The following is a 16,074-nucleotide window of genomic DNA, read 5'->3' on the forward strand; positions in this document are numbered from 1 at the left end:
GGTAATTCTATCTAGAAATATTTTGTGCTTAGAAATGTCTCATGATGCAACAGTGAACCAGGTGCCAAAACCAACAAATCACAAATTACTACAAGATTAACTGCAACCTCTGAATGGTTCAACAAAGAATCAAACTGGTTTCTGTACACCATCACGATTTACCAATATACAGGCATCTTTGCTCTTTTGCTGTGAGCCGACAGTAATTATTTTAGAGAGAGAAAAAGAAAGTGTGGAATTAGTAATGCAGATGCTGAAAGGCAAGTGGCAAGACTCTACAAGAAGAATGCCTCAAAAAAAGCTACTTTGTTCCCATTTCTACTGGCACCTATTCCCCAAGGTAAAAGGCCAGAATGACCAAAGCCAACTTAATAGTAGTGTGCAGAATGTCAAGCTGACAAACAACATAAAAACAAGTCACGTTGTGTTATCTGTGGTCACGTTCTTCAGGGTTAGTCCAGTAACTCAAGACTTTACATTCTTCCGTCTTTATTTGTTTATTTTAATTAAACATGTAATGGTTAATAAACAGACATAGTCCAGAGTTAGTAGGTTGGTATTATAACATTTATTAAAATAATGCTATGGGTTAATAGAAACAGCAAAGAACCAAAGAATTTAAATGCAAGCTATGTAAAAACCCAACTAAAACCCAAATATGTCTAATGTATTCATCCAGTAGCTAACTAAAAGCCCAAGAAAAACAACACTCCCAATATAATAAAGTACTGCAAAACAATTGGCAATTTTTCAGTTATCAAAATTGTGGGTTTTGCATTTTGTATCCTTTTTTCTCAATCAGGAAAAAAATTCTTTTGAGTGTTATATAACATACATATAAAACAAGATAGAAAAATACATTATAAACTTGTAACAATGGCTGTAAATACATTATCTTACATGTTTCTCATAGGCAATAGGTTGGTTATGGTACATACATTGCATGAAACTACTAAGATAATAAAGAATAGACAAATACATGTCATCTGTACGGTTACATACAAGCGACACTCCCATCTACCCACTCTAAAAAAATTACATAATACTGTCAGAAAGAAGTCTTAAAACTACTTATTTTAATAAAGAAAAAGTAATTAAAGAATGATAATACTGAGAACCAAGGCATTCAGAGATTTCAAAAGTCATGCTTTTTTTTTTAAGTTCATCCAAAATTTTGTCAACTAAATTTTCAGAAGTTTGTTCAGAGCAAACATTACTTTCACATGTCACACATCTATTCCATATACTTCCCCTCTGCCCCAGTAAAAGACCTTTGATAAACATCTAAAATGTCCAGGTTTTATCATAGTTGAGATGAAACTGGATCAAATACTGGTATTGTTTTAGCAAATCTCTCTTCAAATGTTTGAGTGTCGCAAGTTTATTCAACCAACCAACCAAAATAAAATCAAAATGGCACAGCATATACTGTAAATAAGATCAACACAACTGTATGTGTAACAGGAAGACAAAGCCAGTGGCACAATAAACAAAAAGCTAGCTGAATACGAAGGATGAATGTCTATTGCATAGTAAATAAACTGATAATTATTTCCAGGTGAGACAAGATGTAAGATGAGGTCACCATGCAGGTGCTTAAAAATGTAAGCCCTCTTAGCTTACTATTGACCTTTCATTTGGAAGCTGTGAAGATTTGCAGGAGGAGAATAAGTTGACAAGAGGGGAATAAAGTTATCACCTGATATTTGCCAAGCTTAGTACTGAGCCCCACACAAAGTAATACTTAATGTTGTCAGAATTAAATACTGTGCGTTCAACAGCTTCAGCTCTTGCAATTGCCCAGCTGTATGAATCTCATGGAAATAAGGGTTAAAAATAAAGTACAGGTGGACTTCAAACAACTAACTGATGCCTTTCTCCTGCTTATCTTATGAGGAAAAGCCAGTGGGCAAATCTAACAATAATCAAGGAAGAGCTGAAATAAATAACGTGCATGCTGTTTGTCACTGCAGGAGCTGCTTGTGAAAACCAGGGACATACTTAGACTACCACTGAAAACCAGCTAAGCACTTTCGATTTCATTACCCACAGAACATCAGTTTTCTGGGTGATGCCAAAGCCTACTATATGTGATGTATATTTATTCCAACCAAAAGCAAAAATACTCATCTCCATCCCTGAACAAAAATGACATGCTTCCAGCTCTAAAAACTTTTGTCAGCTAATAGTCTCATTTAGCATGAGACAGTGTATCACAGAACCCTTTGGTTTACATTGCACAAGTATGGCATTTGCTATGATTTAAAAAGTAGAGTAGTTGAAATACCAATGGGCTGGTTTGGCAAAACCTTAACAAATATTTTATGAAATGAGATTTTGGCAAAGTCACGTCACACTAGTTATGGCAAAAATCAGGTAATTAATATGGTCAACTCATCATTTGTCTTCCCTCACAGCTTCTTTCACATACTGGGCGACTGAGTGGCATGCAATAACTTGTCCGAGGGAGAAGCTGATTATACAAGACATTTGACTAAATGACCATGAAGAAAATAAGGCACTTCCTTTTCTTTAGACTTATTCCAATACTTAAAAAATAAAAAAGAAAGACTAAAAGGCTCTTTTGGTCTTTTGTTTCTTGACAACCACCAGAAAAAATCATTTAATGAAATAAAGGGTTTCTTTGTTCTTTTTTTCTTTTTTTATAACACTTGAAAGTATAAAATGCTACATTTCAAAAAATATATTTTTTTCTGCACCAGCACCCTTGTATAGTAAAAGTATCTACTTTTTTGTTCATTTTGTTTCAATGCACTACACTTTATCTACAATTTCATTACATGTATACAGCAAATAGGCAAGCATGGCTTTTACATCCTTAATGAAATTTTTTCTATACAGGGAGGTTTTAAAAAAAATATTTGAACAGTTTGCCCAGTAATGTGACACATAATGCATGTACCTTGTTCTCATGTAATCTTCCGAGGAGATTAAAATATGGTTAAAGTAATTTAACGCAGATTTTGCTTTAATAGTGTTGCTGTTTTGTTCTCTGCATTAACGTAGCTCTAAAAAGTCATCGTCATCTGCATTTCATGGCACGCTTTTCTTTAAAATGTCCAATTTGGCAGACAATAGAAAAAAAGGCTGCAACATCTGCCCTTTGAGGGCACCGGTAGTGACTAAACAGCATATCAAATTTTGAATACTTTTTGGAATCCCTTCCCCAACGACATCCCTGACCAAAGGTTCATGCATGATGCATCATCACACAGTACATTCAGAGAGAGCTTTGACTTCCTTATTTTAGTTTTTCTTTTTTTTTTTTTTTTTTTTTTTTTTAAATTTTTTAGATTTTTTTTTCTGAGAAGAAAAATATTCCTAGAAGTCTCTCACAGTAACTGCCTCTGTCATTGGGTAGTTAAGGGACATCTGTCTCCATCTCGTGCGAGGCCTCCTTACCGTTCGCTTGGGGCAGGACACTAGAGGATGATCAGTGCGGAGGGATGAGTTGGACCTTATTGCTTTACTACTATTCAGTGCAGGTTCTAGAACCACTTTCACCCAAACAGGAGAACAACAAAAAGCGGAGTTGGAGGACAACAATTTCTTTGTCTGTTTTGTTAGATGGTAAGACGAACGGACAAGTGCCCCAGCTCGCTGCACTGAAGACAGGCAAGCAAAGGCGTTTACCAGTTAACTGATCAGCAGGCAGGCATGGTCAGGTCATCATTGGGTGAAGAGTTCAGAGGTCAGAAGGTCATAGGTTAGTTGCCGGTGGCGGCTGGGTGGTTAGAAACAAAAAAAAAAACAAAACAAAAAAGAAAGAAAAGATAGAGAAGAGATTAGTTCCAGCTAGTGACGGCTTAATGACAACATGAAAACTAATCACAACTAATAAAAACCAAGCATGTTTAATTCTGACATACTGATTGACACCATCTACAGAATGCAATAAAATCATGACAGCCCTCCATCATGATTTGGACACGTGAAGGAGAAGCCCGCTCCCACAAAACCGGTTAACAGGAGAAATAGAGATAAAATACGACTATCGACTAATGGTTAGTAGCAGTCGATGAAGGAAATTGGAAAACAAAAAACAATGAACAGTTTTGGAACTGGGTAGAAGATTTCTGGAACAACAGTCAGTGCACAGCATCAGTATCTGACTGCTATTAAGCATTAGTATCTCCCCAGGTGCAAGCATTAAAGCAACTATTAATGATGGATGTGATTATTAATAACTGGTTGTTAAAAGAATGGAGTCATCTAAGGAATTCTGGACTTAGAGAAACAATTTGGATCAACAAACTATGGGCCAAACAAAGGGTTTTTTGTTCAATAAATTTTTTATTGCCTTTCATTTATTCTATTTACAAACAACATGGAATTTCTTGGCCTCATGATACAAAGCAATACTAAACTGTAGTCTAGCAACGTAGGCATCATCATGGGAACCAGGAAAACGCTCAGCCTTCTACTTTAGCCAGCATTTTCCCGTTCAAAATACTATTTTACACATATAGGACACTTATAAAATGCACTTGCATGTAAACACTGTAAAAGTCCTGCCATTTTAAAGTCTATACTTAAAAGCTCTAAGTACATCAAAAAATAGAGAAAATATCTAATTGGTACTAATAAGGCATTTTAAAACTACAAACAGCTCTCTTTATTCATTTTCAAAGCTAATACTCTGCAAATACAATAGAATCTGACATTTCATATACATTCCTGCTTTATATTTTTATATTTTAAAAGAAGCCACCTGTAAATACTATTTTCTCTTAAAAACAAAACAAAAAAAGAAAAACAAAACCCAAAAAAACCCCCACAAACAAATTACAGTAAAACATAAAAAAGTTCTCAAGTGGAAAGTTATCATTCCAAATGTTCTGGAGCTGTTCCTTCTTTAATCATTCTCTCACATTCTCCTTCACCAAACTTGGTCCACTTAACAGTAGTATGATTTTTTTTTTTTTTATTTTTTTTAAGACTCATTCAACAGCTTAATTATAGCTAAAATAAATTCTGAGGTTGATAAAAGTTTTTGTACTGTTGCCATTTTGACTAAGGCAGAGGAGATGAAAGTGAGAAAGGTATTCAGTGCAAAGTCAGATTTGTGCCATTACATAAAATGAAGTCCAGTAGGTGTAATATTCACAGATAGCATTGATTTAGCAACCCTTCTTGTGGGCTAATTTACTTTCACATAATAAAATGGCCTATCATTTAGGATACAGTTCATAACACTACAAAAAAATTACTACTGTAACATAAATGAGACCAAATGCTCCCTGATTTTTTTCAGAATCATGCTAAGTGGGATTCCTTTAAATTAAAACGGCACTTTCAAAAATAAGCAAAAATAAAAATAAATATCTTATGTGGCACAATCTCACCACTTTACAGGTATACTAGAAACAGACTCTTAAAGCATTTTGATACTGATTACAATTTTGATTAAATGGTATTAAGATTTATGTATAAATTATGTGAAAGTTGGTTTGGATAAAACATTCAAGAAAATTCTCAGCATTAATATTTCTTGTGGAGTTTAAAATCAAAGCAAGCTACCTTTTAAAAATACCAGTACACCTGTGATACATCCTCTGCCAAGTCTCTGGCCTTCTACAGTACACACAGGTTTGTCAACTGTGCAACACCATTTACAGATTATTACAATTAAGTCAGTCAGTCTCTCTGTTATATGCATCAAATTCAATTTTGCATTATTTATAAACTGGGGAGTTAAAATGAGCTATATTTTTCAACCCTTCACCAATTCTAAATGCTTAGTTGTAAGAGTAAAACATTTACACATCTGGGGAGTCCTGCTTTAAATGCAGTGCTTATCTATTTAAAAAAACCCCAACCCTATGCAAAGAATAAAACCTACTTAAAAAGTGAATGCAGTAGTACTACAAAGTCATCTGAAAGTGGATTTAGAATTTAAAAACCCAAAAACGAAAACAACTTTAGACCCAATGAATGTGAATATAGATTTAGTGATATTTAACTATATTAAAAAAAAATGTTCTGTATTGAAGAAAGAAAGAAAAAAAAAGCATTTCGGTTTGCTGACATTGTTTTTCATGGCTACGGCTACAGAAGTGTATCAGTGACAGCATTACCAAATAGGTGAATATTGTAAATACTGATGGTATTTTAATTCTATAACATAATTTCAGCACATTAAAAGAAACTGTTTCATTGCTGAATGAAGTTCTCTTCAAAATCATCATGAAACTTAAATCTGTGCAGTGAAATCTATGATGTCAAATTCAAAATACAATGAAGTACAGTTGCAAAATTAATTTTGTGTAAATTTCTTAATACACGCTGGGATTATTTAGACAAGACTTCAAAATAACATTCTCCTGAAATATCAGCATGGTTTTCATGCTAAAAGAGAGGTATGCATGATTTACTCAACAGGAGGTAAGCCATGTGTATTTATCTACTTAAGACAGTGAGCTTGCAATATTGATAGATGAACACTGTATCATCAGAAATTGGCTGTATTTTAAAAGGTGAACTGATACCAATAATTGTTTTGAATTACTTGTAAGTGACCCAGATGAAACATCTAGGCCCTTCGCAAAATATTTAAAATCTATGTTGAGTAAACATTACAATGATGAACTTGAACTACAAAATGGTATCCCCCCCACCTCTCTCCGTGCTTTATCTGTATACTTACTAGTTGTCTCAGGCAAATATCTAATTATACAAAAAGGTAGTTTCACTTGTCACCTGAAACTACCATTGCATAGCATGAAAGACCATTAGCAAAAACTGGTTTTTGCAACATCTGGTCAAGCTTTCAAAGACGACCAAATCCCTACTATCCATTACTCTCGACAGATACAGGTTTTAACCTTTTTTTCTATTTAATTCCCCCTCCCCCTTTTTTCTTTTGGTAAACATGGGCTATGATTATACCCTGTTGCCCATTGAAGAGTTCTCAAGAAATGAGAGTAAGCCAATGGGCTGTAAATAGTGTGCAGTGATATAAAAGAAGAAGCAGTCTTTCAGAAAACTTAAGTAGTGTCTTGTTCTCAGCTTTATACTTTCTGTAAAGCCTAAGATCATACACACAAATATAGCAACTATACATTAGGGCCCTTCTTACTGTATTGCCTGAAATCTGTATAGTTTATTGTAGTTAATTTATGGAAGGTTCTGGGAAGTGAAGTGTAGTCAATGTTAGGAGATGTCAGATCTGTCACCTGGATTTGGCTTTTGCATATTACAATATCATGGAAGCCTGCACAAGACTGATTTTGATGAGAGCAGAATAATAATACTTGGCACGTAACGCTTTGCATCCTCAAAGCCCTGTACAAAACAAGAACCCCCACAACACCCCTGTGAGGTAGGGAAGTATTATTATCCTTGTTTCACAGATGGGAAAACATACACAGAGAGATTAAATGACTTGCTGAAACCCACAGTGAGTCAGCAGCAGGGATGGGATAAGAATTCATCCCACACACTGCTTCCTAACCAATGTCAATAAACCGAAAATATCACTTTTCTCAATAAGCTTAAATACTTCATTCAGGGGTCCAAAGGCATTACACTTGAGGAACAGGAGAAAAATGAAGATTTACTTTCCATTCAAGGGTTAAAGAGAGATGCCCAAATATTGGATGTCATCTCACCAACAGGACTTCAAAAGTTGCTTCTCCTTCAGGTTACACAATTTAGCAGCAAAAGGCAAATACCAAGAAATAGATTTTGGCAAAAAACCCAAAACACGCTCCCTTCCCCCACCCTCAGTAATTCAAACTCAAACAACTTTTGAAGTATTATCTTCACAGCCCTTACCTTTCTGAATTCAGTCAGGTATCTGAGAACATGCATCCTCCTCATAATATACAGTACAGTGGCTCAAAAGTTTATTGGAAAAAAAGGAATCTAAATCTTCAGATTTCTCCAGACACAGACAGGAGGCATTTATTCCTTTACTTCTTTCTCATTAAGCAACCATCCATTCATTTTATTTTGCAACACCAATCTGATATTTCCACACCAATTAAAAGAGCAAATTGGGGGAAGAAGGGGGAAACACGGCCAAATTAATTACTGTAGTACTGAATTCATAGTGCTTCCTGATACAGATGGATCTTTAAATAGTTTTTAAAAGGGAATCAGTTATATAATTTATATTAAATGTATCACAAAGCTTATCTATTTAATTGAGCTGGGAAAGCCAAGTTTACAAAATGTTTTTAAAACCACAAGCATTCCCATAGCTTTAAAAGATGAACTGTTCATATTTTGGGGAAAAATAATGAATGGGTGAAAACCGGATATTTGGTTAACCAGCTGTGGTGTTGCAAATCTCATGTACACTCAAAGCACTTCTTACAAACAAGAACTGCAGAACTAAACTAACCTCGGTCTGCGGTCACAATCCTTTGGTAAGGATGGACACGCATATCGTGCCTTCGAACTTTAGTAGCCACCGCACCTAGTTAAATTGCAATTACCAAGACAAAGTTAGAAAACATTCAAAGAAAACATTAACAGCAGGTTTATCAAAATGGATTTAAATGATCATTAACTACAAAAGTTCATTTTAAGAAAAGCAACAAGTTAAGGCACAGTAGTTTCAAATCTTAATCTTAAAAAGAAGTTTATCTGTGCAGATTAATATTGCATTTATTTTAAACATCCTGGCCTTAACCTGTTTAATCCATTCATTTACAATCCCAAAATTACAGTATTTCATGAAATCTATTAGACCCAAGCACATTTAAGCTTTACTAGTCACATATTCACTGAAGTGCCTTTCTTGCAGCAGGACTATTTTAAATAATGCCATCTTTTAATACTGACAATTATTTGCTAACCTTAAGATCACTTCCAGTTCTACCACAAAAAAGTTTTAAAGCAATTCTTCAAGCCTACAGATTGTGATTTTAAACTTTAAGTCAATAAGTATGAACTGCAATGAATTAGGTGATTAGTAAAGCAAACACTATATAGAACACTTAGCAGTCAGTATACTACTATACACTCATAAATTACAGCTACTCTGTAATAATGGGAGCTAAACCAAATTAATAGCACTATTTTATTTTAAATCTATGTGCAAAAAAGTGCAAGTAAGTCACTGACTGCTAGGCCAAGCTTTTTTCAAGGCTGCTGAAAACTAAGCATTTGTTAAAATTCAGATCTGATGAAGGATCAGTTAAGACCGTTCTTGAATTCTTAGCCTTTCGTTGGGAAAGCCATACCTGAAGATAAAAGGAAGGGAAGTGAAAGTTAGTCACCAACTAAAATTTGATCCCAACACCAATATCCCCAGAATACTAATAGGGATGCATTTCTCTGCCATTTTAGAAATAATTTTGTTAAGACATCTTAAAGGTCCATCACAAAAATGGACAAAATATAATATACTAGTAATGAGAATGAGAATATTCTAAAATAAAACTCAATAAAAACTAATTTAATTCAGTTAACTCTACACAATTGCTCAGATAATAGAGCAGATGTATGAAGAGCTACTGATTTAGTGCTACTTAAGCAAGAGTGTGGTCTTCTCCCCACTCTCTCCCTGCCTTTTCCTATTTTAAAGATGATTATTTGGCATGATCTGTTTCAGCCAGTACACCTGTGCTCTCACAGCTAAGCCCCAAAAGAATGTCATGGTTTCAGATGCCATTTTCAGAGTAATCTTCCTCCCCACTATTTATAGAAAATTTTGTGAGAAATCAAAAAGTTCCCTGCGTCATATTCTATTATTATTATGGAATAATGTATTTCTTTACTTGCTATTAACTGAATTCAGGAGAGTACTTTGCCACTAACCAGCAACTGACAGCTACTGTTATTATGATCCCTGTTGCTGTGACCTTATCCCAGGACATATCCCAAGTGGACTTGCAGACTGGGGGTAGAGGAGCTCAGGAGGGTATTTACATGTTTGTATAAAATAAATAGATGATGACATCATCATATGCTCACCGAATTTTGGCTACGGGGTAGCTGACAACTATAAGCTGATTAAAGACAGACCTACTGCATACATTTGTCCTACTATATTTATATTTTGTCCAATTAATATTTTAAAATATTATAATTTTTATTACTGATTCACTAATCCTGAAAGGCAGAAGTCTGAAATACATTCTCTTTTTTACTGTACAAAATATAATGTGGGAGCATGCACACATACAGGTAACTCAACAAGTATTTGCCATGTAAATGAACAATTATTTTTTCAATACTTTCAACAAAATACTGACTTTGAACATTACTGTCTAGAGTTCATTAGAGATGCTTAGAATTTGTTCAAGTCAATAATTGCCACTGAACAAACTAAGATCAAAGTCCTATAAAATCAACATTATGCAGCACCAAGGTCATACACAATTCAGAACAAATGGAAGAGAAAGATTATTTAGATTGTGTAGAGGGTAGGGAAGAAAGAAACTGTTGGAACTCCTTGTTTCATATTGACCAGTTAACTGCACTGCGATGGCTGCTTTATCATTCTTGCCTTCACACAGCAAGTGAATCACCTGAAATATTAGGAATGATGGACATTTCAACCCAATGTATACAAAAAAAGCCATCAATAAAATTGCTAATTGCGTCATCCTTTAGTTTGCTTTATATTAATTCACTGAAATGATTTTCTGGTTACAAACTGAAAAAAGATCCCTCCAGCTTTACTACTGAAAAGGAATGGCAAAATAGGAAGTTTTCTCATCCAAAGATTACTGGACATTAATTTATGTTAAAGAGAGCACAAACAAATCTGACTATTTACAGGAGCCCAAATGACATATAACGGATGTCAACTTCTGCTTAGGTTTGGGTTTTTTTCCTTGCCTATCTATCCACCATCCAGCATCACACAAACGTTTTCTTTTCAGTAGTCTTATTAACGTACTAAACACACTTAAACATCTTAAATATGTTTTGCATTAAGAGTTACACCATGTGAACAGTTTTCCTATGTAGTTTTGATATACCTGGGATAAGATTGTTGCTTCAATTTTTTTTCTTTGAGCCCCATAACCTCTACCTTTCAAATATCATGAAAGCATAAGCAACTTATTCTCCAGTCATCCGCATACAAAGGTCTTACCTAATACACCACTAGGTTCAATAGGATACTCAAGGATTGATGTAGCTGGTGCCAGCGTGTAGGGGTATTCATATGGTGTGTAAATTAAACCAGCTTCGGGTCCGGGTGGAACTATTGCAGCGGTGGGATGAGGAGTTCCGTTTGGCATGACAGCGGTTTGTATTTGTCTGATCAAAGGCATTATGGTAGGGCCAGCTGGCGTAGGAGTACGCAGGGCAGCTGGTGGGAGAACAGGCGCAGGCCCAGTAATAATCCTTGGAGCCTGGGCTGTTGCTGCAAGAGAAAAGGCAAGGGCTGCTACAGTAAGCAAAGAAATTCAGAGGAAAGTATGGAGATAGCAGTACAAAACGTGGAAAGAATGGGAAAAAAGGGGAAAAGTAGGAAAGAAGAAAAATAAAAGGAAATCATTAGTACATGCGCTGATCACACAGTGCCAAAGCACACCATTCAAATGCAAACAGCTTTCCATTTTCCAGTGTGATTAAGTATGAACATGCAAAATAAAAAAGACATTGTAAAACAGTGAGGTAGATTTCTCAAACAGGTTACACAGCACAAAAGCTCCACTTAGACCACATTTCTTCATTTATGCTATCAAGACTGCATGAGACTGAGATGCATGCAGGAGATACGAGGGAAATACTGTCATAATCAGAGTACAAAATTTAGTGCCACTATAGAGTCCACAGATACTCAGTTATGTAGAGCGGCCCTATGAATCTACAGTTCTTACATGTCTTAAAAGTGTATTTAAAACATATACACAGTTCCAGTTTCCAGGATCAATGAAGTTAAAGATGATCTAGAAACACAATGCATCTCCTCCCCTCCTCTAGCATGAAAAAACAAACTCAAAAATGATTGACTTCCGTATCAAATTCCACAAAATAAAATACTTGCTTTGTATTAGAAGAAAACAGGTGATGGGTTCTTTGGTTCTGGTTTCGGTTTTTAAACTGTGCTAGCACATTTCATTACATGTTATTTGAAGCCTGCTGGTACACAAGATGAACTTCTTAAACACTAACACGTCAGCTGCTAACAGCCAATCTTAAAGGGTTATAATTTATAGATCTCTGTGCATTCCTGTCAATCTACACTGATTCCATTAACTTACAGGTGGTCTGAAAAGAGAAATGTGGTGGCAGGTTTTCAGATTTGAGACCGTTTTGTTTAAAAAATTAAAATATTTTAAAAATTACAAGTGCTCAGACTGAATTCATAATTAAACAAAACAAACACACCCTCCAACATTTTCACTTTCTTTCTTAAATGGAAATAAACCATTATTGCTTCTAGACCCTCAAGTTTTCAGTAAAATCAAAACACAAACAGTGAAACTGTATTATCAGAAAAAGTGAGTATGAGTGTGGAAATCTCTAGTTAAAAAAAAAAAAAAAATCAAATCTCAATCTTCCCACTTACACTGATACAAATAGACCAGTGGGAATACATCAAAGAAATTGTTCCAATTAATACAAAGGTTTCTATGCAATAGTTTGCATCAATTTCAACTAATCCAAATTAATTTGCAATAATTTAGAGACTAAAATACAGTTAAAACTCATCTAGCTTTAAATATTGCAGTGTTCACTAGGGCTGAAAGATTTACCATTACCATTGTAGTGGTAAAAGCCCTTGCTTATGTCTCTTTTCAAATCTGAGTAATTACAGTGGTTTAAGCAGTCTCAAATTGACCTAACTGCATTCCAACCCTTAAACATATTCAACACTGAAATGGTGACTGTGTGGAGAAACAAATTTGCAAATATCACTAGGCCCTTAGTGAAAAGACTGATTTAACTGTGCTTATATTTGACATCTGTATCACAGCTACAGCAAAATTTACTTTGGAACAGTATCAGCAGCTACATTTTCAGGAGGAGAAATCAGATTTTCAACTAGAGAAAATAGTTTGTATCACACATAATAGGTATACACTCTCATTAGTAGGTGTATTTAATTAATTTTCAAGTGTAAACCTGTGCATACATGCATTTGCAAAAGCATTTTCACACAAATGTAATGGAAGAAATTGTAAAAATGGCTCATCACATCACTGATCCCTGTGAACTCAGCTGTGAACTCAGTTGATGAATTGCTGGAAAAACGTAACGTTGGGGGGACACATGCAAGCAAGATGAAAGGAAGGAATATAATACAGAAAAATGTATCCACAGCATCCTGGACATCTGTAACATGTTCAAATTACATCTCTAAAGATAAAATTGAAAAGGAGTCTCTTGTCCTTTATATGCATTTAAGAAAAAAAAAAATACTGTAAAATAGAAAAATCTATCTTAAGGGTTGAATTTTTTGATCTATGTATTTGTAAATATTTCAACCAAGACATACTGTTGAAAGAAAGGGGAGATGATGGACTAAACAGAAAACCCCAAACTGATAGAACTTATCTCCAGAAGATCTTTTGCAACAGCTGCCTACTGTTCTGTTGGGTTTTCACTGCTTTCTACTCTTAAAAACAGCTGCTACTGCACATTTGCCAGAAAGTAGCTTTAGGAATCAAAACCAAATCAAATATTACTATGGCATTGACCCTTGAAGTTTATGACATGCTTACGTGATTTGATGTTGGCATCTCTGTAGGTGCCATTCAGAATTGCAAGCTCCATCAGCTGCATCTTTTTAAGGCTGTCTTCTCCTTCTGCCTGCATGTGAAGAGACAGGAAGAAAGTCAGGCTTACTAATTCACTAGTGCACAAGATCTAAGGGACCTAGAATAAAATGCCTTCAAGTTTTAACCAAGCAAAATACCTGCTTACCATTAGGCACAAACCTGGTAAGCTTTGTCAGCTTTTCCTTAAAATTAAGTGCAAATTGCTTGTGGTTTATCATTAAGTGGTGTTGATAAATACCTTAAAAGTCTTGAAAAAGGCTCACACCATAAATTATAAAAACAGAGTTAAGTGTAAGCTGTGCTTGATGGAAATTGTTTCTCAAGGTTCCAATTTTTTTCTCAGATTTTACTAATAATTTTTTATGTACTCCTGAAGGGATCTTTTAAAAACTTACGTCATTGGGCTGGAGGTAGAATAGACACCACAAATTTTAAGCAACTTCAGTTTAATGTAACTTGCTCCACTGTAGTTGATACCAACTACTTAAAATTACAAACTTTGAGCAGCTTTCCAAACAGAACATCAACAACTACTCTAAGGCAGAACTCATAATTATGGCACACGTAGATGTATTCCGGTTAAGATATAATTACTATTTGCACAGCATACATTATTCTTGGTTTTTCATCAATATACATTATTTCCCTGGAGTTACCTACTCCATTGCTATATAGTAAAAAAGCCAACTTTTTCAGTTACTAAGCAAAAATATTTCTGATTAGTACAATTTTACTTTCAAGACCAGGCATTTTCTGATCTGCCTTTCCAGAAATACTATACTTTGTTTAGTCTATATCCTATGAAACAGAAAACAAGATCATGATACAAGAAACCCAAGAGAGATGGTCAACATCTAATGTTAAGTTACTACCTTGCTTTTTATATTGAATGTCACTGCTGAAATTCTCAGTCAGATGCAAAAGAGCAGCTTCAGTGTCAGCTGCGTTGCATTCTTCCTTTGCTAAACAGGATTTCTTATATTTTTGCTTATCTTGTCTATTCACACAATGTTTTTCAGATATTGGAACAGCATTTTCCAAGTTAATGGGAACCCAGATAATAAAATACTGTACCATCCACTCTGAAAAATCTTAAAGTCTGGTTACAGAGAATTATTCACCTATATTAAACCACAACTCTTACAGACAGTTTGAACTAGGACTTCCAAGAGCACAAGTGATTACCAAAAAATGACAGAATTAAAAGGCAGAAAGAACAGCAATTACCATGAATAAGGAAAAAAAAGCCCACACCTATTAAATAACTTTGTGGCCATGACAGCAATGCACTAGTGAATTGTCTCTAGATAACAGGATTGTTTACATGGGGTCTTCCAAATGTATAGGGAAGTGCTTTTTCAGGCTAGTTTGTAGGATAATGCTATATATACTTTATTCCCAAATTACAGAGAAGTAATTTACTAAATTACAAAACAAAAAAAAGCTTTTAAATTGTATCTAAGCAAATACAGTACTTAGTATAAGGTATGCTCAAGGACCACCACCCCATGAAATGGAAATTTTAACATCTGATTATTATCAACAACTTCAAATAAACACGATGAGATGGATCGAGACTAAATTACTTTCACATAGTAAAAATAAAAACTCTAATACTGAAGACTTGCATAAACACAAAGACTACACACAGTAACAATTAATGTTGTTATTAAACATTCAGAACATACTGAAAGTTGGATATTTTCTTTAAATACTGTGTGACAATCCAACACTAACACTGAAAAACTTAAAACACATTCAATTACCGGTCTAAAAAAAAAAAATAAATTTGTACAGTTAAGTACTTTACTGTCCAGAAAGCTCAAACTCCATAGTCATTAAAATGAGACCCTCTGGAACACAAAATGCACTGATTACAGCACGCTTAGTATGACATACTCAGAACAGGCTTATAATTTACACACAAAAGAAATTTTTTGGGTTTTTTTCTCTTTTTGTTTGTTTGTTAAGAAACTATTTTATATATATATTATATATATATGCATCTTTGCAGGTAAATTATGTAGACAATCATGACGCACTAAAACCAGTTCCAAGTCTATCTCCCTACCCAGAGGTCACAAACTCTTGTATTTTGGATATATCTCATCTAATTTATTTTAGCCATAAAGACTTTCTGACACTTTGATTCTTCTTTTCCCCTCTCCCCAGAATGGCTATATTTTGTTACTGGCTTTTTGTTTGGGTTCCTTTATTTATTTATTTAATTGAAACATGCAATGAAAAAACTCCTCACAATGTCAGCTGCATCTCCCATATAGTTCCATTAAAGTTACTAAAATTACTCACTTCCTCCAAGTAAGAGTTCTGGTGATTGATCTGACACCATTACTGAATCCCA

At 34.6% G+C, this 16,074-nt stretch overlaps 1 protein-coding gene across 10 annotated transcripts in view; it reads right to left on the reverse strand.

The window, feature by feature from the left end:
- Nucleotides 1–549: 549 nt before the first annotated feature.
- The window catches only part of QKI (QKI, KH domain containing RNA binding), a 156,920-nt gene continuing 141,395 nt past the window's right edge, over nucleotides 550–16,074 (reverse strand). For 4 of the 10 annotated variants that reach the window (XM_080614866.1, XM_080614870.1, XM_080614868.1 and 1 more), the window contains 4 exons: nucleotides 13,656–13,743; nucleotides 11,075–11,371; nucleotides 8,369–8,443; nucleotides 550–3,745 (listed from right to left, as the gene is read on the reverse strand). In XM_080614866.1, coding sequence (XP_080470992.1) covers nucleotides 3,729–3,745; nucleotides 8,369–8,443; nucleotides 11,075–11,371; nucleotides 13,656–13,743 — 477 coding nt within the window. In that variant the 3' untranslated portion in view covers nucleotides 550–3,728. Of the gene's footprint in view, nucleotides 3,746–8,368; nucleotides 9,213–11,074; nucleotides 11,372–13,655; nucleotides 13,744–16,074 lie in introns of all 10 variants that reach the window. The other 6 variants (XR_013956544.1, XR_013956545.1, XM_080614871.1 and 3 more) reach the window with 4 other exon arrangements.

This window comes from Psittacula echo (genome assembly GCF_963264785.1).
Source record: "Psittacula echo genome assembly, chromosome: 4".
NCBI classification, from domain to species: Eukaryota; Metazoa; Chordata; class Aves; order Psittaciformes; family Psittacidae; genus Psittacula; species Psittacula echo.